Source organism: Hemiscyllium ocellatum, chromosome 12, assembly GCF_020745735.1.
Source record: "Hemiscyllium ocellatum isolate sHemOce1 chromosome 12, sHemOce1.pat.X.cur, whole genome shotgun sequence".
NCBI lineage: Eukaryota > Metazoa > Chordata > Chondrichthyes > Orectolobiformes > Hemiscylliidae > Hemiscyllium > Hemiscyllium ocellatum.
This window is the reverse complement of record NC_083412.1, coordinates 29,364,916-29,390,578: the sequence shown is the minus strand read 5'-3', so window position 1 is coordinate 29,390,578 and position 25,663 is coordinate 29,364,916. Positions and strand designations below refer to the sequence as shown.

General features: G+C 37.5%; 1 protein-coding gene across 3 annotated transcripts in view; it reads left to right on the top strand.

The window, feature by feature from the left end:
• mospd2 (motile sperm domain containing 2) overlaps positions 1-25,663 on the top strand; it is an 88,232-nt gene that overhangs the window by 42,142 nt on the left and 20,427 nt on the right. For all 3 annotated transcript variants that reach the window (XM_060833467.1, XM_060833465.1, XM_060833466.1), the window contains exons 7-13: positions 1,062-1,100; positions 1,184-1,308; positions 6,768-6,944; positions 10,516-10,607; positions 11,697-11,793; positions 15,120-15,216; positions 23,906-24,035. In XM_060833467.1, the coding sequence (XP_060689450.1) occupies positions 1,062-1,100; positions 1,184-1,308; positions 6,768-6,944; positions 10,516-10,607; positions 11,697-11,793; positions 15,120-15,216; positions 23,906-24,035 (757 nt within the window). The remainder of the gene's footprint in view (positions 1-1,061; positions 1,101-1,183; positions 1,309-6,767; positions 6,945-10,515; positions 10,608-11,696; positions 11,794-15,119; positions 15,217-23,905; positions 24,036-25,663) is intronic.

The following is a 25,663-nucleotide window of genomic DNA, read 5'->3' as shown; positions in this document are numbered from 1 at the left end:
GTTCAGCAACACTCCCCAGTACCCGACCGTTAAATGTAGAAGTCCTGCCCTGATTTGCCTTACCAAAATGCAACATCTCCCATTTATCTAAATTAAATTCCATCTGCCACTCCTCAGTCTATCAGCCCATCTGCTGTGCTCCGAGATAACCTCCTTTACTGTCCACTACAGCACCAAATTTGGTGTCGTCTGCAAACTTGTGAATACAGGAGGAATAATTCATAAGTCCTTTTGTATTTAAGTTGAAATGAAAGATTATTGACAGTGTCACCACAGTTTCCACCCTTACCTCCCTCCATATCCTCTGATTTGGTCCTGGTGATTGATAAACATTAACCATAGCCACCTCACTAATAAAGTCCTTTAGCTCATTCAATGTCTCTTCTTCCACTATGACTTTTGCAACATATTCAGAATAAATGACTGTATTTTAATTATAGAATGAATCCATCTCTGATTGGATTGCAGTGTCCTCAAGTGCTATGCATCCATCCTCGAGGGAACTCCTGTGGGGTAGAAACCAAAATAGAAATAATGTGCCCAGTATATCATGTTGGCTTCCATTTTTCTGCTGTCTCCAAATAAATCAAACTGACAGAATCTCTTATTGAATTGTACTGAAGTAGCGCTCCTTGAAAAGCATGCCATAAAACCCTTCATATCCTAGTTTAACAGCAACTTTTTGTTTACTATGGAAAAACAAGAGCCTGACTTAATAAATAGGCTGATTGCTTTGGAATGCAGTATCTGTCAAAACATGAAGGCACAACATATGGTACATTTTGCTTGTGCAAATCGAACTCCTGGGTTGTCTTTGTTACCCATGCATAATTGCATATTTTCATTTGAGTGATTTGTGAAAGGTTCATAATGGATCTGCTTTTGACTATAATGTTTTGATAAGCTAGGAGCTATGTTTCAAATAAAACTGATGCTAACAGACTAATTAACGATGGTATTTATTCAGCTTATTGATCATATTGCATAAAGGTTTATGATGTAATCTTTTCAAAGGATTATTTTGTAGTTTACTGCAGTTAAAAACTTTTTTTATGTTGCAGCAAAAATGGTCATCTATGAAATGCCATGGATAATGAATGGTAAGGAATGTTAACTCTTTTAAGTTGAGTTTCTTTACCCTAGTGGACAATTTGTGATTGTTGGATTTTGTTTTGTTCTGCAGCTGCCTGGAAGATTATAAAATCATGGCTGGGACCCGAGGCTGTGAATATGCTGAAATTTACCCACAAGGCTGATGTACAGGAATATATAAATACAGAATACTTGCCGGCGCACATGGGAGGAATTGTAAGTTGTATTCTTGTAAAGAGCAAATAGAGTCCACCACTTCAATATGTCAGTTAAAGATGTCCTTCAGGGAAGGAAATCTGCCATCCTCACCTGGTCTGGCCTGCAGAGCCACAATAAGGTTATTCACTTTCAGTTTCCCTCTGAAATGGCCTGGCAAGCCACTCAGTTGTATCAATTGCTACAAAGTCTCAACAAAAAAAATGAAACCCCACAGACCACCTGGCATCAACCTAGGCACCAGAAAAGATAACAGAAGCAGCCCTTTTGATCCTGCAAAGTCCTCCTTACTAACATCTGGGGTCTATTGGTAAAATGGGGAGAGCAGCCTTTCAGACCAGTCGAACAACAGCCTAACCTTGCGATGCTTGTGAAATTATCCCTTACAAACAATATCTCAGACGCCACCATCACCGATCAACTGTTAGGACCGATCAGGCAGAGGTGGCAGCTCTGTGGTATACTGTCAGGAGTGAGTTCCCTCAGTTCTCAATATTGACTCCAAACTCTCCGAGGTCTCGTGGTTTCAAGTTAAACATGGGCAAGGAAACTACCTGCTGATTACCACATACTATCTTCCCTCAGTACTCCTCCATGTTGAACAACACTTGGGAGAAAGCACTGAGGTGACAAGATGCAAAATGTACTCTGTGTGGGAGAATTTCAACATCAGCCACCAAGAGTGGCTTGACAATAGCACAACTGATTGAGCTGGTCAGGTTCTAAAGAACGTAGCTGCTCGATTGAGTCTGTTGAAAATGGTGAGGGAACCACCAAGAAGGAAAGACATCCTCAACCTCATCCTTACCAGTTTGCTGGCTGCAGATGCATCCTTCCATGATAGTATCTGTTAGAGTGACCACTGCACAGTTGTAGAGACAAGTCCACCTTTACATCGAGAGTACTAGGATTTGCCTTCCTATTTGTGTGCAGTACATACATAGGCAATTTTCCATACTATCAGTCCAAAATGATTCTTGGTTCTTGAGAGTTTACTTTTGTTCTATTTCTTTGCCAGCCTGGTAACTTCTAACCTTAGAACTGTCTTCACAGTAAGAATAACACTGGAAATCTTCCCTCTAATGTAGGAGCGGTAAACCTTCCAAAATAGTTTTACAAAAGGTAGTAAGCTTTTAAATTCCTCTAAGAGTAATGATTTTAAGAGCTTAATTTGCGGTTTCACCTTCTAGTTTGCTTATTTATCTGTCGAAATTATTTTGCTTAACCATCTCAAATGTAACAGAATTTGCCCAGGCCATTTCCTGTACAAACTGGGAGACAGTGAAGCATAAATTTCCTGTCCATTTGCCTGTCAACTTACTTTGTCGAAGCAAGGTTCAATCCTTCCTTGCCCACTTTGTTTGTCTAGCCATTTTCTCAAATGACAAAGAATATCTGCACATTTTTTGCCTCAAATGTTTCAAAACTGGACTTCAAATTATGTATCTGAAACTCCCCACCAGGGCCTGCATCATCTGATGTGTCCTGTTTCAATAACACTGTTTTAAATGTATATTCATGTTCCATCATTTTATTTTTCTCTTGTTCTTTTAATTCTAGTCCTTTTCAATTTCATTTCCATAGCCCATCTCCCTTTCCTCATCTTCTCATTCTCTTTGGAATTCCATCTCCAGTTTTTTCTTCAGAGCCAAAGATAGAACTTGCTGGAAAAAGGTCAACAGGTCTGGCAGTATCTGTGGAGAGAAATAAGAGTTAACGTTTCGGGTCAACCCGAAACGATAACTAATTTCTGTTCACAATGCTGCCAGACTTGCCGAGTTTTTCCAGCAATTGCTATCTTTGTCTGATTTAGAGTAACTACAGTTCTTTCCATTTTTATTTCATTCTGTCATATTCAAGTTGCCTTAATTGGAATAATATCACCTGTTTCTGATATTTCAGGTATTCAAGGTACTCTGCCTCGTTTGAATTTCGCCTAATTCTGAGCTTGTACCTCAATTATTAGTGCCTTTTTAACACTGCCTGATGATGTCAGTTTGCCTGACAAGTTAGCCAACCTGGATTTTGAAATTTCTTTTAAGGCTGCCAGCAATTCTGCCACCTGTAGGAAATCCTTTGCCATGTGTTAACACAGTACAGAAATTAGTGATTTTCTTTACACATATTGTATAATATCTCTCTCAAATCCTGTTGCCTCTGTTTCAAATCCAGTCTCAGACCAGCTTGCAAGCTTTATCACAACTCGCTAGGAGTCCTGCTATTCCTAAACTCATCACAAAAGTTAATGATTTTTAAATAAATACACAAACTTCCCCAATTTGCCTAACTTTCAAACCCACATTGATAGAAATCACAGGCCAACTTTTTCTACTTTAAAAATCACTTAAGTTTTAGGCAATTAAGACTGTAGCTACAGATAAACAGTTGGAAATCGTCAGTCTATAACATTAAAAATTAAAATTTTAATTTCCGCATGAACTCCCCATATACTGCAAAAAATACGGAGGTATGGCATTGAGGGTGCGTTAGAGGTTTGGATTAGGAATTGGCTGGCTGGAAGAAGACAGAGGGTAGTAGTTGATGGTAAAGGTTCATCTTGGAGTGCAGTTACTAGCGGTGTTCCGTAGGGATCTGTTTTGGGACCATTGCTGTTAGTCATTTTTATAAATGACCTGGAGGAGGGGCAAGAAGGTTGGGTAAGCAAGTTTGGGGATGATACGAAAGTCGGCGGAGTTGTTGACAGTGAGGAAGGATGTGGCAGGTTACAGCGGGATAAAGATAAGCTGCAGAGCTGGGCAGAAAGGTGGCAAATGGAGTTCAATTTAGGTAAGTGTGAAGTGATTCACTTTGGTAAGAGTAACAAGAAGATGGAGTACTGGGCTAATGGTCAGATACTTGGTAGTATGGATGAACAGAGGGATCTTGGTGTCCATGTACACACATCTCTGAAAGTTGTCACCCAGGTAAATAGTGCTGTGAAGAAGGCATATGGCGTACTGGCTTTTATTGGTAGAGGAATTGAGTTCCGGAGTCCTGAGGTCATGTTGCAGTTGTATAAGACTCTGGTGTGGCCGCATCTGGAGTATTGTGTGCAGTTTTGGTCACCATACTATAAGAAGGATGTGGAGGCACTGGAACGGGTGCAGAGTAGGTTTACCAGGATGTTGCCTGGTATGGTAGGAAGATCGTATGAGGAAAGGCCGAGGCACTTAGGGCTGTTTTCTTTGGAGAAAAGAAGGTTTAGGGGTGACTTGATAGAGGTGTACAAGATGACTAGGGGTATAGATAGGGTTGACAATGAGAACCTTTTTCCACGTATGGAGTCCGCTATTATGAGGGGGCATAGCTTTAAATTAAGGGGTGGTAGATATAGGACAGATGTTAGGGGTAGATTCTTTACTCAGCGAGTCGTGAGTTCATGGAATGCCCTGCCAGTAGCAGTGGTGGACTCTCCCTTTTTATGGAGAAAGTGAGCACTGCAGATGCTGGAGATCAGAGCTGAAAATATGTTGCTGGAAAAGCGCAACATGTCAGGTAGCATCTAAAGAGCAGGAGAATCGACGTTTGGAGCATGAAGAAGGGCTCCTGCCCGAAACGTCGATTCTCCTGCTCTTTGGATGCTGCCTGACCTGCGCTTTTCCAGCAACACATTTTCAGCTCTCCCTCTTTATGGGCATTTAAACGGGCATTGGGTAGGCATATGGAGGATAGTGAACTAGTGTAGATTAGGTGGGCTTGGATCGGCGCAACATCAAGGGCCAAAGGGCCTGTACTGCCCTGTATTTTTCGGTTTCTATATGCACTGACGTGTACAGAATGGAAAAAAATACCTATGGATGGATGAGAAAAATTGTAAGATTGTGTAGTTGTTGTTCCGCAACTTCAGTGGAATTAATTCTTGCTGAAACCTTGCGCTTTCCTTTTAATATTTTGAAGAATTCGATCAGATCACCACTTAACGTTTTAAACTCTTGAGAAAGGGGACTACTTTGTAAAATCTGTCCTCACAACTTAACCCTGAAGTCCAGTGCCATTCTTGTAAAGCTGCTCCCTACAAAGGTAAGGTGTGGTGCCCAGATCTGCTGTCAGTTCTCCAAGTGGGGTCTAACCAAGGTTTTGTATAATTGCAGCATAACTTATGCATCCTTTAACTTCAGTCCTCTAGATGTAAAGGCTAGCACTCTGTTATCTTTCTTGATTATTTTCTGCACCTGATTGTGACATTTTAATGATCTATTTATGTGAACGCCCAAGTCTCTTCAGAGATCCACTATATTTAATTCATACATTCTGCAAAGTACCCTTTTCCATCCTTTTTTGGTTCAAAATTGATGTCTTCACAGCTGGGATTTTCAGAAAATATTTGATAAAGTCCACATAGACAACATCCTAGACGTTCTCTTGTCCACTACTTTAGTAATCTTAAAATTAGGTGATATTCGTCAGGCATGGTGTACTTGTCACAAATCCATGCTGGCTCCCCCGATTATCTGAAATTTTTCAGTATTCGGTTACCTTGATTATGGACTCCAATATTTTTCCCAGCACAGATGTTGGCTAACTGGTCTGTAATTCCCTGGGCTCCTCTTTGACTCTTCTTAGAAAGCAATGTGACACAGACAAAATCAGACTTTACCTGGGGGACTGTTTTAAGAGTTTTTAAAAATTTACTCAGGATGTGATTGTCAATAGGTGGCCAGCATTTGTTGGCTGTCATTTTTATTGATACTCGTAAACGGATGCACTTGCAGCCAGCAGATTGGTAAAAATTAGGTAAGGTATATTTTTCCTTGCCAGCTAAAACAATTGATACAAGCTATCAAAAGAAAAGTACTGTTTCACCGTGTGAAAATGAAATGTAGGGATCCTCCAGCACTTGGAAAGATGGGTTGCACATTCAGATAGAATCCTTTCATGATGTCAGTCACTGAATGATCTATCTTTTGCTGTATTTCTAGCTCCTCTGGGATTTTAATTCAGATTTTGCAGGATTCTGCTTTTTTTTCTTGTCATGTTCTCTCAAGCTGTGTTGACTAGTCTTGCAGTATTGATTGACCTTGCATCCAGTCATATCCCTGAGCTGCTGCTATCAGTCTTTGCCATCATTTCTGAGATGTTGCCTTCCTTCAGTTTTCCCAAGGCTGCAGTTGATTTCCTAACTATTGCTGTCCTTTATGGACAAATGTGTTTACTTTCCAATATTTCCATTTCTAGTGTTGACTACAGTAAAAATAGATGACCACTTAAGATATCTGATGTTTAGCAGTCTGCTGATACGTAGTACCGTTGTTTCAAATCACATTTTACTTTGAAAATTAAAACACACACTCTGCAGCATTTAAACTGTTAGGGTTTTTACTACAATTTATAACTGAATGAATGAGAAAATCAATTTAATTTCCACCATTTAATAGCGAAAGGCTCAAGACTTTTCAACAATATTAGCATGTTTTGACTCTTCAAGTAGAACTGTTCTTGATTTAACTCCCTCTTTTTAGGATCCTTTTAAATATAGCTACCCACCATTGCCAGATGACGACTTTCAAACACCTATATGTGAAAATGGTCCAATCCCAGGTGAAGATGAACTGGATGGCAAAGAGAAGGGAGATGGAGATAGCAAGGAAACTGTTGACGTTAACAGTATTGAAGAGCCCTTGCACAAACAAAAAAAGGTAGTACTTAATCTAATTTGTTCAGATTAAACTAATTTGTCTAGTTTAATCAGGCAATTTGGAATAAGTAGTGATCATTGAACTTGTGTTATAATAACTTTTGTTCACTTTTCATAAAATTCTTAGACATTTGGCTGTTAATTGCAACACTCCGAATCCATGTATGTGATAGGGCTCACATGTATCGTGATAGCATAGATTAGAAAAGTAGATAAAAACCATCAGTGATTGACCAGTCTTCAGACAGTGCAAAGTGATCCTCTTAACAAAAAAACTGGGTGTTTTGGGACAAACAACAGGGAAATTAAGCATGCCAACTTGTGTGGATGGAACTGGAACTTGAGTGAATGAAAATATGGCAAATGGTGTTCAATGTGAGAAAGTTTGAAGTCATCAAATTTAGATCTAAGAAAGAACAATAAGACTCTTTTCTTAATGGAGAGAAACCAACTATGTGGAGGAGTGAAGGGATTTAAATCTCCATCATTAAAGTTTGTGCGCATGTTCAAAAAGCGATGTAAAAGTGAACAGTAGTCATTACATTGAGGGGGCTAGAATAGAAGGTGTTCTACCTTGTTTGTTCAGAGACTCAGACTAAGCTGAAGTGCTGTATTCCATATTGGGCACCACATCTTGGGGAACATTAATCATCCACAGAATGCGTACTTTGCACATTCCCAGAGAAAACACGAGTTTAAAGATTAAATTAAGAGACCAAGTTGCATAAACTTGCATTACATTTCCATAACTTTAAAACCTTAAGGGGTGATCTAATCAATGTTTCTCAAACTGGTGAGGAGACTCCATACAGGAACGATAAAGTAATTATTCCTTTTTGGAGAGTCTTAAACAATGATGATCACAAAGCCTTTCCTTTCCCCACAAGTAGAATCATAGAGATGTACAGCATGGAAACAGACCCTTCGGTCCAACCTGTCCATGCTGACCAGATATCCCAACCCAATCTAATCCCACCTGCCAGCACCTGGCCATATCCCTCCAAACCCTTCCTATTCATATACCCATCCAAATGCCTCTTAAATGTTGCAATTGTACCACCCTCCACCGCATCCTCTGGCAGCTCATTCCATACACGTACCACCCTCTGCATGAAAAAGTTGCCCCTTAGGTCTGTCTTATATCTTTCCCCCCTCACCCTAAACCTGTGCCCTCTAGTTCTGGACTCGCTGATCTCAGGGAAAAGACTTTGCCTATTTATCCTATCCATGCCCCTCATAATTTTGTAAACTTCTATAAGGTCACCCCTCAGCCTCCGATGCTACAGGGAAAACAGCCCCAGCCTGTTCAGCCTCTCCCTATAGCTCAAATCTTCCAACCCTGGCAAGGTCCTTGTAAATCTTTGAAATTTGCTCGCTTATACAGATGTGGATATTCAGTCAATTGAAATTTTTCAAGACTGAATTATTCTGAAATTTCAGCATTGAAGTATCTGGACCACAGTCAGCTGCATACAACTGGGATGTTGACCGGCTAACAAAATTACAGCACAGGTTTGAGGGACTAACAACCTGTTTTACTCTTTTGTATGTGAGAGAACATAAAAATAATGAAGAATGTTACAATTGTATGTGCGTGAATGTTCTTCTCCAAACCGCAACAATTAATTTTGTAATTTACTTCAGGCTGTTTCTAATGATGGCACTTTCATATTAGAAGGAATTCTGGTACAAATTAAAGTTTTTAATTTGACTCATTAACATATTGACCTTTAGGGGACATATAACTGAATAGGCCTTCTCTTGCCCTCCTAATGTGTTGAGGACCATTATGCAACACTGATATTTTCATTATATTACATGGGATTTGTTGAAAAATAAATTATTGGCTCTCGTGTGGAATCTCTTGCGCAACCCTATTGAGCAGTCTACTCCTTTTGCAGTCTTATGACCCATAGTTTAATGACTATTAAACATCTTGCAATTCTTGCAATAGAATTATGCAATACAGTATGTTACTGGGTTAGAAATCCAGAGATCTGGACTCTGTAGGATGTTGTGAAACTTGAAAGAGTTCAGAAAAGGTTTGAAAAATGTGTTGCTGGAAAAGTGCAGCAGGTCAGGCAGCATCCAAGGAGCAGGAGAATCGACGTTTCAGGCATAAGCCCTTCAGAAAAGGTTTACAAGGATGTTACCAGCGTTGGAGGATTTAAACTATAGTGAGAGGCTGAATAAACTGAGGCTGTTTTCCCTGGAAATTTGAAGGGTGAAGTGGTTTATAAAATCACGAGAGTTATGGATAGGATAAATAGACAAGGCATTTTCCTTGGGGTAGGGGAGTCTCGAACCAGAGGGCATAAGTTTAGAGTGAGAAGGGAAAGATGTAAAAGAGACCTAAGGGGCAACGTTTTCACACAGAGGGTGGTACGTGTATGGAATTAGCTGCCAAAGGCTGGTACAATTGCAACATTTAAAAGGCATCTCGATGGGTAGATGAATAAAAGAAGGCTTTAGCAGGTAATGGGCCAAGTACTGCCAAACGGGACTAACTCAGATTAGGATATCTGGTCGGCAGGAGTGAGTTGGACCGAAGGTTCTGTTTACGTGCTGTACGTTTCTTTGACTATAATGATTCAAAGATGTGTCAAATCCTAGCAATGCTAGATGGGAAATCAAATCAAATTGTCAATTAAGTAATTCTAATATTAAAACTGACAATGGATTGTTTGTGAATCTTCCGGATTGTTGTTGTTGTTCGGCTGTTTTACTAATGCCATTTAATGCCTTTGCTGACCTGTATATAAACTCCAGATTCAAACAATGTTGGCAATCCTCTGAAGTCATCTAGCAGGCCTTCAATTTGCATTCAAGAACACGATTCACCACTGTCTTCTGAAAGGCAATTAGGGCTGGATGATCAATGCTGGTCTTCCCTTATTCCATGAGTGTATTTAACAAAAACTACTATGTTTATGATTGTTTGTCTTCCTAGCTGATTCATTAAAGCAAGTCTTGTGATTATCTTGATATGTTATGATCAGCAATATAAATGTGGTATGGCAAAATCATCTATTTTTCACTTCTGCAAGCTGACTCCATAAATTAGCTTTTGTTGAGTAGCTGTGAAAAAGTTTAATTCCTTTTTCCAACAGACTACTCGGAATTGCTGTTACCAAAAGCAACAATTGAGATAACATTTCATTAGTTACTATTAGAATTAGTTTTCTATTCCTGGTTTGTTGTGATTATAATATTCACCCAAAAATCTATACTTTGACCACCTGATAAATCAAAACCATATTGAACAATATCGTAACATTTTTTTGTATATAAGAGCTGTGGTGTCAGACAATGAAGTGAGGTGCTACATTGTGCAACAAGTGTGTTGTTTCCCTTAGCAAAGTATGTATTTTAGTTTACATGTAAAAACATTGAATTGACTGTTTGCTTTGATTACTTTTTCTTGCGTTGTATCATCTAATGTCAGTTACTGCTTTTTGCACTTTAAATTTGCATTCTCTAAATGAATTGTCGAATGAAAGTTCAATAGGATGCTTATAATATAATGTAAGATCTTAGTCACTAGCAGGCTATGATTTTCTTTTATTTCTTAGGTTTCTTTTGATGACACTGAACGTTTGGATTTAAAGATAAAATCGATGAAAAAACCACAAACAGTGTTCAGGGGATCGTTGCTACACATAAGGTGATTCATCATACTTACACTGTGCATACTAACTGATCCCCTCTAGTAGTAGTTTGATGTTGTTTGCATTAAGTTATTAGAGGCACTATTGAAATGTGCAAGATTTTGTCTAGACAGATTCTTGTGGATATTTCTCTTGCTTGCCTCAACCTCTACTTCCTCTGCACTCAGGAAAATCCTAAAGTATTTTCTTCAATTTTTTTCTGCCCACTCTTTAAAAGTTACTTTCAGCACATACTTAGGCCAAGATGCACCTATCCTGGGAGACCAGTGACTTTAAATAACTCAAACTAATTTGAGTTCCTGTTTGTGTCTGTCAAATTTGTTGCTTGGCTTGCAGCCACTTAACAGCACATTTAATTTTGGCTATAAGCTACATTCTTTTATATGAAAATGTGGTCTGAAGTTTGCATGTCGTTATAGCTGCAAGTTAATTGTGCACTGCAATTGTCCATGTCTGCATTCAGGCATTATTGAATTCCACAGCTAAACCTTGTGGAATTGGAGATGTGTGCAGTTATAGGACTATGACTTTCAAAGTAGATGTACTATAGTATTTGCAAATTGTTAGAACGTGCATATCAGCTCAGTAATTCTGACTTGAGGGAATAAAACTTGAAAAGTCAACTTTGGACCTCCAATCTAAACTGAGTGTGGCTTCAGCCCTATTGTTGCTTTTATTGTGCACTATTTTTTTTGAGGAAGGAACCCTCTATGTGCTTCACCACATTTGTATGTAGCAAATGAAGTGCAACACAAGTGTTAAAATGGTGGTACTGGTACTAGGTAGTTTAGCTTTTGTGTCTTCAAATCTGCCATCACAGTAAAGGTGCTTTAATTCATCTGAAAAATGTTGAGTCATTCATTGTACTGTTTCTTGTCTAACCTTTTAAAAGTCTTATGCAAGTTTTGAATCTTAGTTTTTTGATTTAAAATATTGGTAGGTATATATGCTGAGCTCTGTCTTCTATATAGGGTACAGAGGAATAACTTGCGTGTTGCAGAAATTTCTTCTGTCATACAAACTTTGATGCATAATCTCTCTTTCCAAGCAGTTACATGTATTATCTGTTTTTGTTTTAAAAATAGTCCTGCTGAAGATATTCAGTTTGGTTCTAAAGAAAGTGGAGAAACTAAGTGTTTGATAGTGCTTACCAACGTGACAAAAAACCCTGTAGCATTTAAGGTAAGTTCTTTAGCTTAGTGATCGTTGGAGAGTTGGATTTGATTATTTGTGTAAAGAAGCTATCATGTTTAATTACCAATAAAAACAAAGGCTTTTAATTGTGTAGTTATAGAATTGAGAATTGTACACCCATTTCTGTAAGGTTCAGAAGAACTGAATAGGGATACCAATGAAACTTCAGAAGTTCTGAGAGACTTTGATGAGATAGATGTTGAGTCATTGGGCTCTCCAGTCGGAATGGTCATAAGGAGGAGGCTACATAGCACTGAGATGAGAAGAATTTCCTTGAACCTCTCTACCCAAGAGAGATGAGGATGGCTAGTTATTGAGTATATTCAAAGCTGAGATTTTTTGTTTTGGATACTAAGGAAGTGGAAGGAAAATAGTCATGAGACAGAAGAGTGGAGTTAAAATAGAAACTCAACTATTCTTTGCTGTTAATGTTTTGATTTTAGAATGGTGGAGCTGACTCTGGTCACATGGCTAGAACTGCTTCTATCTCTTGGTAATTGGTTATCACTTTTGTGAAAGTGAAGCTATTATGAAGGCAAAAATCCATATTTTTCCCAAAATAGTTTGTCTTTCCATATAAACTAACTTATTCCAAAATGATTGCATGAATACTATCTGGTCTCACATATACAATTACTTATGGAGTCATTGAGTCATACAGCATGGAAGCTGACCCTTCAGTCCAGTTAGTCCATACTGATCATGTCCCCAGAATAAACTAGTGCCACTTCCTTGCATTTGGCCCATATCCCTCCAAATCTTTCCGATTCATGTACTTATCCAAATTCCTTTAAATGTTGTAACTGTACCTGCATCCACCACTTCCTCTGCCAGTTCAAACCACACATGTGTAAAAAGGTTGCCCCTCATGTCCTTTTTAAAATCTTCTCCTCTCACCTTAAAAATATTTCCCCTAGTTTTGAATTCTCCCACACTAGGGAAAAGACCCCCACACTATTCACCTTATCTACGCTTGTCATGATTTTGTAAATCTGAGGTCACCCCTCAAGCCCCAATTGAAAAAGGTCCCAGCCTAATTTTATAACTCAAGCCTTCCATTCCCAACAACATCCTGGTAAATCCTTTCTGAACCTTCTCCAATTTAATGATATCCTTTTCGCAGGTGTTATAAAACGGGAGGTTGACCCCCCCCCCCCCGCCCCCCCAACAACTGAAACCAAAACACCCACCTCCCTATAATCTGTAACAAAAAAAGTGTGAAAAGTGGTGTAACCTGTTTTTCAGCACCTTCTAGTGGTTGAATAAAATAAATCCCTGACACTCCAAAATCAACAAGTAACAATTTATTTATCTAACTCTAACAGTGAACAAATTATCTAAACTATTAACAAACTGAATAAATCCCTTATAACTTCCATCTATTACTGAATAAAACAAGATTCTAATGGTATGCTGTTCTAATAAATAAAGTCCCACTCATATACAAAAAAACAAAATTTAGACTCTCAACATTACTGTCAGGTTACATGTCTCCCAGAATGTTCTGTGCCTTCTCTCTTGCTTCTTCTGTCAGGAACACTTTCTCCGTTGTTAATACCGTTATTATTTAGATGATGCTTTCTCTAATGCATAGATGACTGTGACAGCTAGCGATTCTCTGTCAAGAGCTGAGGACTGTTAGCTCTGACTGACGGCAGCTTGTTCTGGGATCTTTGTCCAACGACCCCCATCTTTTATACTCATGATGACATATCAGTATTTCTGACAATAGGATTAGTCCTACGTTATCAAAACCATCAGAGTTAAATTTAAAAGGTATTTGGTATCTAAGTGCCTTGTTCAAATTGGGTAAATTCGAAAGTCTGTTGTCTTGGTGAAAACTGCTGCTTGGCCTGCTGACTGTATGGCCTTTTAAAGAAACATTTCAGTTTGGGCTCTGTGTCCTTACAAACTCAAGTTATTGCTCACAGATGTTAATTTTAATCTGTAACAGAAAAAACACCATCTTTTAAAGAGACCACACAATGCTTCCCCCCCCCCCCACGCCTAGCATTTTACAATTTTACAAATGCCAAATTCTAACTTCCTGCCTCCCCATACACAATTACTCTACCCAACTTTCCAACACGTGGCAACCAGAACGGCACATCCTGTACAACTTAAACATGACATACCAACTCCTATGCTCAAAGGTCTGATCGATGAAAACATGCGTGCTAAACACCTTCTTAACCACCCTACCTATACATGATGCAAACTTCAAAGAATTGTGCACCTGAAACCCTAGATCTCTCTGTTTACAACGTGACCCAAGCCTTTACCATTAATTGTATCAGTCCTGCCTTTGTTTGTTTTATCAAAATTCAATACCACACATTTATCCAAATTAAACTCCATCTGCCACTCAACCCATTGACCCAACAGATCAAATCTCCTTATTATCTTAGATAATCTTCTTCAATGCACACTATACCACCAATTTCGGTGTCATCCACAAACTTACTAACCCATGCCTCCTATATTCTGTCTTAAATTTATATTACTACTTTCTTCACCATTGGATGTCCCAAAGTGCTTTATAGTCGATTAACTGCTTTTAAAGTCTTTGGACCTGAACATTTAACTCTGCTTCTCTCTCCATAGATGTTGCCAGATCTGAATTTCTCCAGCATCATCTGATTTTTAATAACTACATTTATAAAATTTGGCTTCTAAGAAATAAAGAAGCCAATTTAGTTGCTGCATATTCCATTAAAAGCAATTCGATAATAGCAAGTAATCTATCTTAACATCAGATAATGATTTGGTGAGATTCCCTGCTAAATATTTGCAGGGGGATCTTTCGTAGTAATGACTTTTTTATCTAAGAAATTTCTGACATTGTAACATTCAAATCTGTATTGGGCTGAAATATCAGTCTAGACTTTGTTCTTGAATCTGAGGAGTGGGAACAACCAGTATACCATTCAGAATAGACTATCCAAAGAGGCATTCATTATTCTCTTCTCAAAGACAGAAGTTTGCTACTCATACCTTCAGAATTTAATTTGAGTAAGTGCGAAGTATTTGAGCTCTGGGTGCACTTTATGAATTTAATTCAATACAGTATTAGAACATTATTTCTAAACATTTTTTGAAAAATTTGAAGCTGTTTATAACGATTAATGTCAAGTGCTTAAAAATACCTTTTATAAAATGGATCTTCTTTGCATTAATGCTTTTAGACAGTTATTTCTCTGTAAAATAGTACATGTAGCATGTTGGGAAAAATCTCTTCCCAGGAATCAATGGAGAATAAAGTGATAGTGGTATTCAAGCCGTCTACCTTTTTTATTCCTCTTTCCCCAAACAAGGTTAGAACAACAGCTCCAGAGAAATACAGAGTGAAACCGAGCAATGGCAGCTTTGAACCAGGCAATTCCCTGGATATTCTTGTATCACTCCATGGAGGTATGGCATGTCCTCCTCTTATTGTCTGTAAATAGTGCATTTAATATTAGATTTAATGTGATCAGTAAGCTGATTTGGTCATTATGATTTGGAGAAGCCAGTGTTGGAATGGGGTGGACAAAGTTAAAAATCACACAACACCAGGTTATAGTCCAACAGGTTTATTTGGAAACACTAGCTTTCAGAGTGCTGCTCCTTTATCAGGTGGTTGTGGAATTTTTATAGCCCAAAGGAGTCCAGTGTCATGGAGATGTGATACAGTCAACAATCTTAGATTATAGGTCATTGTGAAACAGTTTGAAAAATGAATAGAATTAACAGGAATTTAATCAGTATAAATTTATTTTGAAGTCTTACAGGTTATTCAGTTAGGGGCAAGTGGTTGCGTAACGGCAATGCCACTGGACACTCAATCCAGAACCCTAGGTTAGTGTTTTGGGCGCATGTTTTCAAATCCCACCATGGCAGCTGGTGAAATTTGAATTCACTAAAAATCTGGAATAAAAATCTAGCCTAAAGGCAAACAAGTAACTGCTGTCAATTGTCATAAAATGCCATCTAGTTAATTGATGTCCTTTTTGGAAAGGAAATCTACTACATTTGGGCTGTCCTGCCGTATGATTCGAGACTCACGGAAAAGTGGTTGACTCTTAACTGCCATCTGTAAAATGAGACATGAACAATAAATGTGAACCTATTCAGCTTTGCATGCATGCTGTAATAAATATTTTCAAAAGTTAATTATTTAGATCTGTTTATCTCCATAGATGTTGCCTAACCTGCTGAGCTCATCCAGAAGTTTTTTTGTTCCTGTTTGATTTCCAGCAATATTTGACTTTTACACTCCAATTGATCATTTTGCTAAAAATTTTATACTTCCCTTTAACACACTGATTCTGATGCTCAAGCAATTGGAACTGTGTTTACTGCCACTAGGTAATGGTACACTAATCCAGAGTACGTGTAAAAAAAAAAACAGGATTTTACTGAATTGTGACATGGTCTTAATTGTTAACTGTGATCTCTGTATGTCTATTTATGCCTCTTGATTCTTAGTCCCCATTGTGCTTTAAAAATAAATCCATCCAGGAGCAGATGTTCCATGTGGAATTTTCTCTTAAGAGAGTTGATTTTGGTTTAGAAAACCAAGTTCAAGTTCAGCAGTAGATGTTTGTACTGAAGCTGTTTTTGACAAATAGCAGAAATGTTAGACAATAGAAAGTTGCTAAATATTTGCTTGCTTAGCCTTCTGCACCTATTTTATAAAATATCTTAACTTCAAACATATATATGCAAATGTTTAAAGTTAACAGTAAACAATAAACTCTCCTGCCCTCTCATCCATAGCTTTGGGAAAGTAAAATTGGTATATGATTGGAAATAGTTTTTCAGGTCAGCTGCTGGTAATTCACTCACATAGTACCTACTCCTGTGATTCATAACAGTAAATGTCAACATGATATTAGCTCCATGAAGTATCAAAGTTTCTGCTTAATTACTATTTATCAATTAAATAAATTGGTGATGATTGAGTGCCAAAATTTAATCAACCTGACTCAGTGAATAGCACAAAAATATGATAACTTTATAAAATCTTGTATAAATGTTAAGATTTCCATTTCATGTATCTATTCATTTGTAAAGTTTCAGATTTCAGGAGATATAAATTAGTAGATGGCAATAAACATGACTTATGCATTTGGAATGTTCAACTTCTGTATAGAAAATTAGTGTCAGGTTTTAACACCAATGATTTAGACCTCCTTAAAACTTAATGTGCTCCCTTTACAACTGCAAAATGACATGCTGCAGATACCTATGTCCATTTTATTACCATTTCTAATGGTATCGGTTGGACAAATTATTTAAAACCCGTGCAGTTTGTGTAAGGTAGTGATGCAGTCGCTAATATATATAAAAATGTTTATCTTTTTTGCTATTTTTGAGAACTGCTCTCCTGGTATATTTAGTGATCTGCCTCTTCCTATTTTTTGGATGTGGTTTTTATAACATGTATTTTAATTTTAACTTGCGTGAGTAGAGATAACTGGTAAAAGTGTGACAGATTTGTAGAGTGTATCTGAAAAACGCTTTTGCAGCATTTCCAGTTTCCTTTATGAAATATGCTATTTCTAATAATGAATGTAATCTCTCTAATCTGAATCACTGAATTATAGACCTACTAATTAGAATTTGTGCTTATCTCTTGAAGTCCACAAAACTGCAGTTCTGATGAATTGTCTTTGCACATTTGCAATTGACAGGAATTATATAAATATTTTTTTAAATCCAAACTAATACTATTCGTCAGAATGAATATCTTCTGTCTTCAATAAATTTTACCTGATGACTGTACTTGTGATACATCATAAGTACAGCCATTTGCAGGTTTTCAGAGAAAGTCACTTTTTTAATGTGCTAGCTTGTAAATTCTGGTGCCTATTTCAGGGTAGCTGAAGTTATCTGTAGGAAGTTAGTGCAAAAAATTATTATCTGTAAGGAGCTTCCACATGGAAAATGTAAAAACAATAGATAAACAACCTAGACAATTGTTCAACTTTATTGTTGTGATCTTTCTTAAATCTTTATTAGAGATTAGTAAATTCAACTGTGAATCAAATTTTCCCAATGGAAAACAAATTGGTGTAGATTAAGTTAAAACTGACACAGCACCAGGTTATAGTCCAACAGGTTTATTTGGAGGCACTAGCTTTTGATGCACTGCTTCTTCATCAGGTTGTTCACAATCAACTGATGAAGAAGCAGTGCTCTGAAAGCTAGTGTCTCCAACTAAACCTGTTTATCTATAACTTGGTGTTGTGTGATTTTTAACTTTGTCCACTTCACTCTAACACTGGCTCCTCCAAATCATGGTGTAGATTAGATGGCTTCTAGTGAATGTTTTACAGTGCAGCAGTTAGAATTAATGTTTAAAGAAACAAAATTAGCTAAGATTTCAAGTTTCTGCAAGGTACTCAGGAAGTTGAGACCTTTTGAAGTCAGAATTTATTCCTGTGGAACTATTTTGAAATTCTGAGGGTTTGCGAGAAAGAGAAAGCTGGTCAAGTATTCTATCTAATCTGCCTCAGAACAACAATGGGTATGTTATTGGAAAATTGCATCATTGAGTGCCAAGGAGAAATTCATTTAAATTATGTAAAGATTTGGAAACGTGAGATTATCTGACTAGAAAGGATATTAAGTTGAAAGATAAGGGCATCATAGAGTTACAACACTGATGAGTAATGCTGGAATTAAACAATGGAATGACATAAAAGAGTTAAATCTGCTGCCTGTTGTTTTCTATGAATCTGTCATTGTGAGCAGTGAGGACTTGAAAATTGTGCAGTGACAATGCAGGACATTCTTGACCAATTGAAATAAAACATATTTTCAGATATTCGTGAGAAGAATTGTCAGAACAGATGAATTGGAGATAGTAAAGGTGAAGCTGACATTTAGGAAGAATGCAGAAAAAAATCAAGAAATAGCTGTGGAAATGCCAAACTAATGATCCTGCAGTTTCCTATTCTGTGATAATTCTATTGAATACTCTCTTTGGCTTGTTGTCTTTCCTATGATGCAACACATAGAGTCCTCTGAATTTGCCTAATTCCCGGCTTTATAAATTGATCGTAACTATTTTGCTAAGTACTTGTTGCCTCTATTTAAAGGGTTTGACCTTTTAAAGGGTTTTACTTGCACTAAACCATCAAGGAATTTGTTTATCTGAATCTTTTTTTTCTCTCTCTCTTCGTCTGACCTTTCATCTTTAAGTATCTCCTCCCATTATCTTGAATATTCCCAGAATTAGCTGGTTTACGATCACTCTGTTTTGTGCTGTTTTGCTTCCAGAGAGATGTTGATGAAAGATCAAAACTCTGAAGCATTAACTGTTTCTTTCTCTCCATTGGTACCACCTAGCAGACTATTTCCAGCATGTTTTATTTTTCAGGTCCCACAATATTTTGCTTTTGTTTTAAGTTTAATTGCAATTCCCTACCATAATTCTCTTTCGGAGTAAAGAATTCTAATCAAAGTTTTGGTTATCTCTTAATATCTGACAAAAGAAAATTGGGGTGAATACCATCCAGTGTCATAATTATCCTCCTTGAGCTCGACTTATTTTTCAAGTAAGTTCCTTTTCTACAATCTCTGACATTCCCTCCCTACCTATAGTGCACCCACAGTGAGTTTCCCTATCAAGAATTACATTTTTCAACTTTTAGCATGTGAAGCATTGTCAGCTTGCAAACTACAATCTAATTTCATAAATAACTATAACTCCTATAATTAACGGTTTTAAAAATTCTTGCACTCAGGTTCCCATACATTTTGTAGCGATGCTTGTAGCATTTTTATTGAGCAGATATTTACTTTGTGAAAGATTTTCTTTTAAAACATTTAAAGAGAACCTTTGAAATTAATTTTCTAAATGGGGAGAAAATTCAGAAGTCTGAAGTGCAAAGAGACTTGGGAGTACTAGTCCAGGATTCTCTCAAGGTAAACTTACACGTTGAGTCTGTAGTTAGGAAGGCAAATACAATGATGGCATTTATTTTGAGAGGACTTGAATATAAAAGCAGGGATGTACTTCCCAGGTACTATAAGGCCAGGTTTGGAGTATTGTGTGCAGTTTTGGGTCCCATATCTCATGAAGGATGTACTGCCCCGGAACGTGTTCAGAGGAGTTTCACAAGAGTAGTCCTAGGATTGAAAAGCATATGATATTAGGAACATTTGAGGACTCCAGGTCAGTACTCTGAGTTTCGAAGGATGAAGGGAGGTCTAATTGAAATTTACGGAATACTGAATGGCCTAGACAGAGTAGATGTAGGGAAGATGTTTCCGTTGGTCGGAGAGACTAGGATCCGAAGGCACAGCCTTAGTGTAAAGGGAAGAGCTATTAGAATAGAGATAAGGGGAAACTTTTCAGCCAGAGAGTGGTGAATCTGTGGAATTCACTGCCACAGAAGTCTGTGGAGACCAGGACATTGAGTATATTTAAGACAGAAATAGATAGGTTTTTGATTGTCAGAGGGATCAAAGGTTACTGGGAGAATGGGGTTGAAAAATTTATCAGCCTTGATTGAATGGCAGAGCCGACTCGAAGGGCTGAATGGCCTAATTTCTGCTCCTCTGTTTTATGGTCTTATGGAATTTTTTTTTCCCCAAAACGTGCCACGTTTCCTTGTGAAATAACACATACCTGAGCTAATAATAGAAATGCTAGTGCCGCTCAGAATAACAATTAACTATTGATAAGTTTCAAATTAATCATCTCCTGAAGCCACCAGTCTTATCCTGAGAGTTTCCTAGATCTAAACCTGTGTTTTATTTATCAATTGTATTGCTTATAATATTTTTTAAAGTTCCACACTATTCCCAACAGAGTTAGAGTATTAAGACAAATGCATCATTTGAAACTGGTTTGTTTTCTTTTGCAAATGTATTTGCTAAAGTAATTCTGCTGTATGAGACTTGCGTAAATAATTAGATGTGCAGGAATAACTTGTAATGAAGTTTTTGTTCCCCCCTAATACTTGGACAGTGGAACCTCTGTATGTAACAATTGAACAGTTTACTTAAAAAAAATGTTTTTAAGCTGTCATTTATTTAAGCACTTCACTTCTTATCACTGAACTCAGACCATCCCAATTGGTGTTTGGAAGTGGAGGGGAGGGGAAATAGGGTTTATGATTCCAAAGGGTGACGTCTCTTAAATTTTCATACCAGCATATTGAAAGATTTTATTTTCTTGTTCATAGGATGTGGATGTTACCCGCAAAGTCATGAGTTAGCCCCTATCTCTAATATCCTTTCAGGTGATCCTAGTGAGCCCCTATTGTGAATGGCTACAATCCCGAAGGTGTAATACTCCCTCAGTGTTCCTTAGGCAGTTCCAGAATCTTGACCCAGCAACAGTGATATTGTTCAAGCAGGAAGGTGGTGTGACATAGGAACTTGCAGGTTATGGTGTTCCCACTCTTCTGGTGTCCAAGTTCTTGGTAGTAGCAATCGTACAACAACTCCATGGTCTGAAGTTTCTATTTTCTTCAGCCACTTAGCCTCTTTGATTATTTCCAGCAAGAATTGCCTTTTTTCTCTTAGCTATAATGAATTGTTTCTTTTTTTTTCAAAAAAAGTCACCCAATGATGTTTTTTTCCTTAAATTTAATTACTGCGATTATTAATATTGGGCATTAAATGGAATAGGCTATTTTCCACATCGAAGATAAATTAAACTGAAAGTCTTCTACTTTTGCACCCTGTGAGGTAAATCAAGCGTTGGCTGCCTTCGGCTCTGTGCTGAGACTAGGGCACCTGATCTCATTAGTACAACATTTTGTAGCAATCTTTCAATTATATTGACATTGGTTGCTATGGATATTTGATCAAACCAAATAACTCTGTACCTAATACCTGCTCTTTAACACACGATAACTTTTCACAAGCTGCCCATTTCTCCTTGAGCTCTAGAAAAATAAATCTAAAGTAAATCTAATTTGACAAATCCAATAGTAGTAAGCTTAGGCAGAGCACCTAAAAATAAGAAAATTATGAATGTGTCCTCCTAAATGTGTGACTAATGTTTTCTGCTTTATTAGAATGTATTTGGTTTACTTTGCTGTTATTTACAGCTTATTTGATTATGAGCCATGTAGCTGGTGCAATACTGTGTAATTTTGCTTTGTTTTGAATGCTAGATGTAGTAAAATTAGGAACAAGTGTGTTACAAATAAATGCTTTTCCAATACAACCATGATTTATAGCACTTGCCTTTTTTATTGACTCAGACAAAAATGGAGAGATGAAAGCATGGAAGTAACAGCATAAGAGTCCAGTCAACCCATTGCACCTTTGCTAGCTCTTGGAAACAAAACTGTACTTAATTCTGCATCCCCAGTTTTGTCCTTAGCATCATTAAACGGGCTCATTATCCACTACCGATCCAAATCTGTCCTTGAAATGTTTTATGGAATCTGTTCCAACAAAACTTTTTCACATGATCCGGATCTTGACAACTGTGTGGAAAAATTTTGCATTTCACTAGACCTTTTGCTAGTGATTTTGAATCCATCTAGAGGAAATATGTTTTCACGCTATGAAGACCTCTCTTGGGTCACATCTTGTTCTCCTTCATTTCAAGAAAAATTTGTAAAGTTTTCACCCTCTTTTTGTAACTTAAGTGTCACGTTCTTTGTAGCATGTTGGTAAATTTCTCCTGAACTTTTGAGGCAATTACATCTTTTCTAAAATGTGGTCCCCAGAATTGTCTCATTCCAGCTGAGGCCTTATCAGCTTGTTCTGCCATGTTTTAAGGATGTTTGTCAATTGACACTGAGGTCTCTTTGAATTATGTTGAAAAATAAAGATTTATTTTAAGTAACCAAATTATTTTAATATTAAATGCCATGCTTAACCCATTTCAGCATCTTATCTGATATCTTGAATTCTATCCTTCTTGCCTCTCCCTCTTTTGGACCGTAAATCACTTATGAAAATTGAGGAAATGCCTAGACTTAAAACTGACTCTTGGGGATCGCCAGTGCACACTGGAACTCAAGCCCTGCCCTGTCTCAGCTGCATTCATCCACCATCTTTCCATCTCTCACTGAGTCAACTTGATATCCATGAGTTTCCCCATCATTAAAGGGCTTCCTTCAACTTAATACATCTCTTTTATGACTCTTTGTCAAGTATCTTCCAAAATATTAGCTCCCTCTGTCTGAGCCATGACCTTTGTGCTCCATTCTTGGAATGGGACTTTCTAGTCATTAAAATAACATTGCCTTCCTCACCTTTTCATCATCGTCTGTTACTTTGTTATATGTTCATATATGTTCAAAATAACCTTTGGAAATTTTACAGAACTGAATAAATATCTCATCTATTTCTCAGGTGTTATTTGTTACTATTGTAAATTGCAGCTATTTAGAGTCCTAGAGATGTACAGCACTCTAAAAGTTGCCTAACCAATGTCCTGGGAGCCTCGGGGGTGGGGAGACAAATGGGAGGATTTTCTTGAATTCCCTTAAGTGGAAACTACTTTGTACTGGCATGCTTGATCTAATTCATATCACGAATGACCTGTTATTTAGCTGTTGGTGTTTTGTTTAAATCAAGCCAATCAAAACTTTAACATTAAATAAGTTGCTGAGGTAAATGAAATTTGAAACTTCTTATATGCTACCATTTTGTGAATAAACAGTAAAGATTAATTTTGCATGAAGTTTGAAACCCTGTTTCTAAATGTTTCTGGTCTAATGAAATCTCTACTTTGAGCATTGTGCATGTTTTGTCTTCATGTGCACCTAATCAATTTTTAAGCTATCACGTAACTAAGAGCTTCATTTATAATGTGAAAAGCAAGGGCTAATAGATTTCATCTGAAGCCTTTTTTTCTTCCCAAAGGTTCATTTGTAAATTTAAGTTAATTAAAAATGCTAGTGCTGCAATATCGATGAGTGAATAGTTCAAATTCTGATCCGGATCGCAACGAGTTTTTAACCCTCTAATATAATCCAAGTTATTTCTGTTGGTTCTTTTTAGAAATATTTAAAATCACACAATTGGTTAGAATTGAGAATTTATCTTGGGTTTAAGGCCCCTCCTATACATATATGTGACAATGTAATATTTTATATTATTAAATTACCAAGATTTAAAACTCTTTTTGTATTTTCAGGTGTTGAAGCATCTCCTCAGGATAGGTTTCTGGTGATGGCAGCAGAAATGAACCAAGCTGCGGGAGGTGGTCCTCCTGATTTGAGTCAATTCTGGAAGGAAGTTTCTAGAGATCTCGTGATGGAGCACAGGTAGCGAAGAATTGGAATTTTTTTGTAGGCCAAGTAATCCATTTTTATCATCATCCTTTTAATCACTTGTGTTCTGGAAATACATCACTTCGAATTTCTTTATGATCCTGAGTTAAGGTTGCAGCCACATTAGATTCACAGTTATGACATGTTACGTCTTTTTAAAAATATTAAATACTTACACCACATTGACTTTAATCCAAGTTTTCATTAACTTGAATGTCGAGTTCTGCAACATACTCCTGACTGTAATCCTTCACAAATAGTTCATTCTCAATACTCTGATTTCACCTGCACAAATTGTCACGTCTTTTGCTTTGACCTCACCAAGCTTCAGTTCCTCCCTGTGCCTCAGAAACCTCACTGTCCTCCTTCAAATCAACGCAAAGCCTTAAAGACTTTATGAACTAGTATCACCAGCAAAATTTTCTACTCGCTTCTTGGCATTAGCTCCTTGAAGGCCAGGTAAGGAGTGTTCATATCATGGCCAAACAGATTAAGTATCAACTTTAAATACTTCCGAAGTATGTCAATGGTAGTCCGCAAAAGCAGGAGAAATTCCTGATCAGCCATGTAATAGAAATTAAATTTGAACCTCCAATATCACTTCGTAGTTCAGGACTATTACACGCGCGCGCACACACACACACAGACACACGTTCACCATAAAGTCTTAAGCTGATAGCATGACACTTCAGCGACTCTGGCTCCTTGGGGGGAACTGGTTTGGACAGTTAATCACATTGATACTAATAGCATGAGTTTTGATTCCTTTCTGGGTGGAACGAATTCAGAGCCAGTCGCCTTCTCCTTCCTCTAGTGGCTGTCACCGTACTGTGGATTGGGCCTTCAGAGAGAGGCTAACGAGCTTGTTATTATGCTTTCTTTTCATCATCAAATTTCTTCAAATTAAGTATTCTGTTAGTCTTGGTTCAGGGAAACCCAAAATATACCCAAGCTATACATCTGACATTTGAGTACGTGATTTAAGCTGATATTTCAATGTAGTGAAATGTTGTATTTCTGGTACAGGTGAGATATTAAACTATAAAACTGCATTATCCTGGTTAGTTGCTAATAAATTCTGTGGAACTTGTGAAGAAGGGGTGGGAGAGAATTCTTGTGTACAATATTCTAAGCAATAGTTATCCATCAATCCACTCGCGAGACAAAGTTTTGTTACCCAAAAATTACTTGAATAACAGTTCCTGCCATTACCGATGGGGTTTAAAGAAAAGTATGTATTTATTGACACAGAACAGCTGTGATATCAGATGGTTCAGTACAAATTCCAGCTGATTCATCAAAACCTGGCTGAAACGAGAAAAAGAAAAACTGGCCATTCATCATGGCTCCCCTTCTTTTATGTGAAATGGTCTTCTCAATCTGAATGTTCCACACTAGGCAGTAGAATTACTAAACCTCCTCATTGTTATGCCGAGACAACAAAAACTCCTGGCTGCAAACTGCACCCTCTTTTTGGTCCCAGTAAGGGTAACACTGGCAATATACTCCCATTCCTAATTTCTGAGCCTGCCAGTGTTGTGGGTTCTTCATCGAGTTTGCAAATGGTTTACAGTCTTAAGCTGCAAATTCTTAACTTGAAACTGAGCTATGACTGTCTTTTT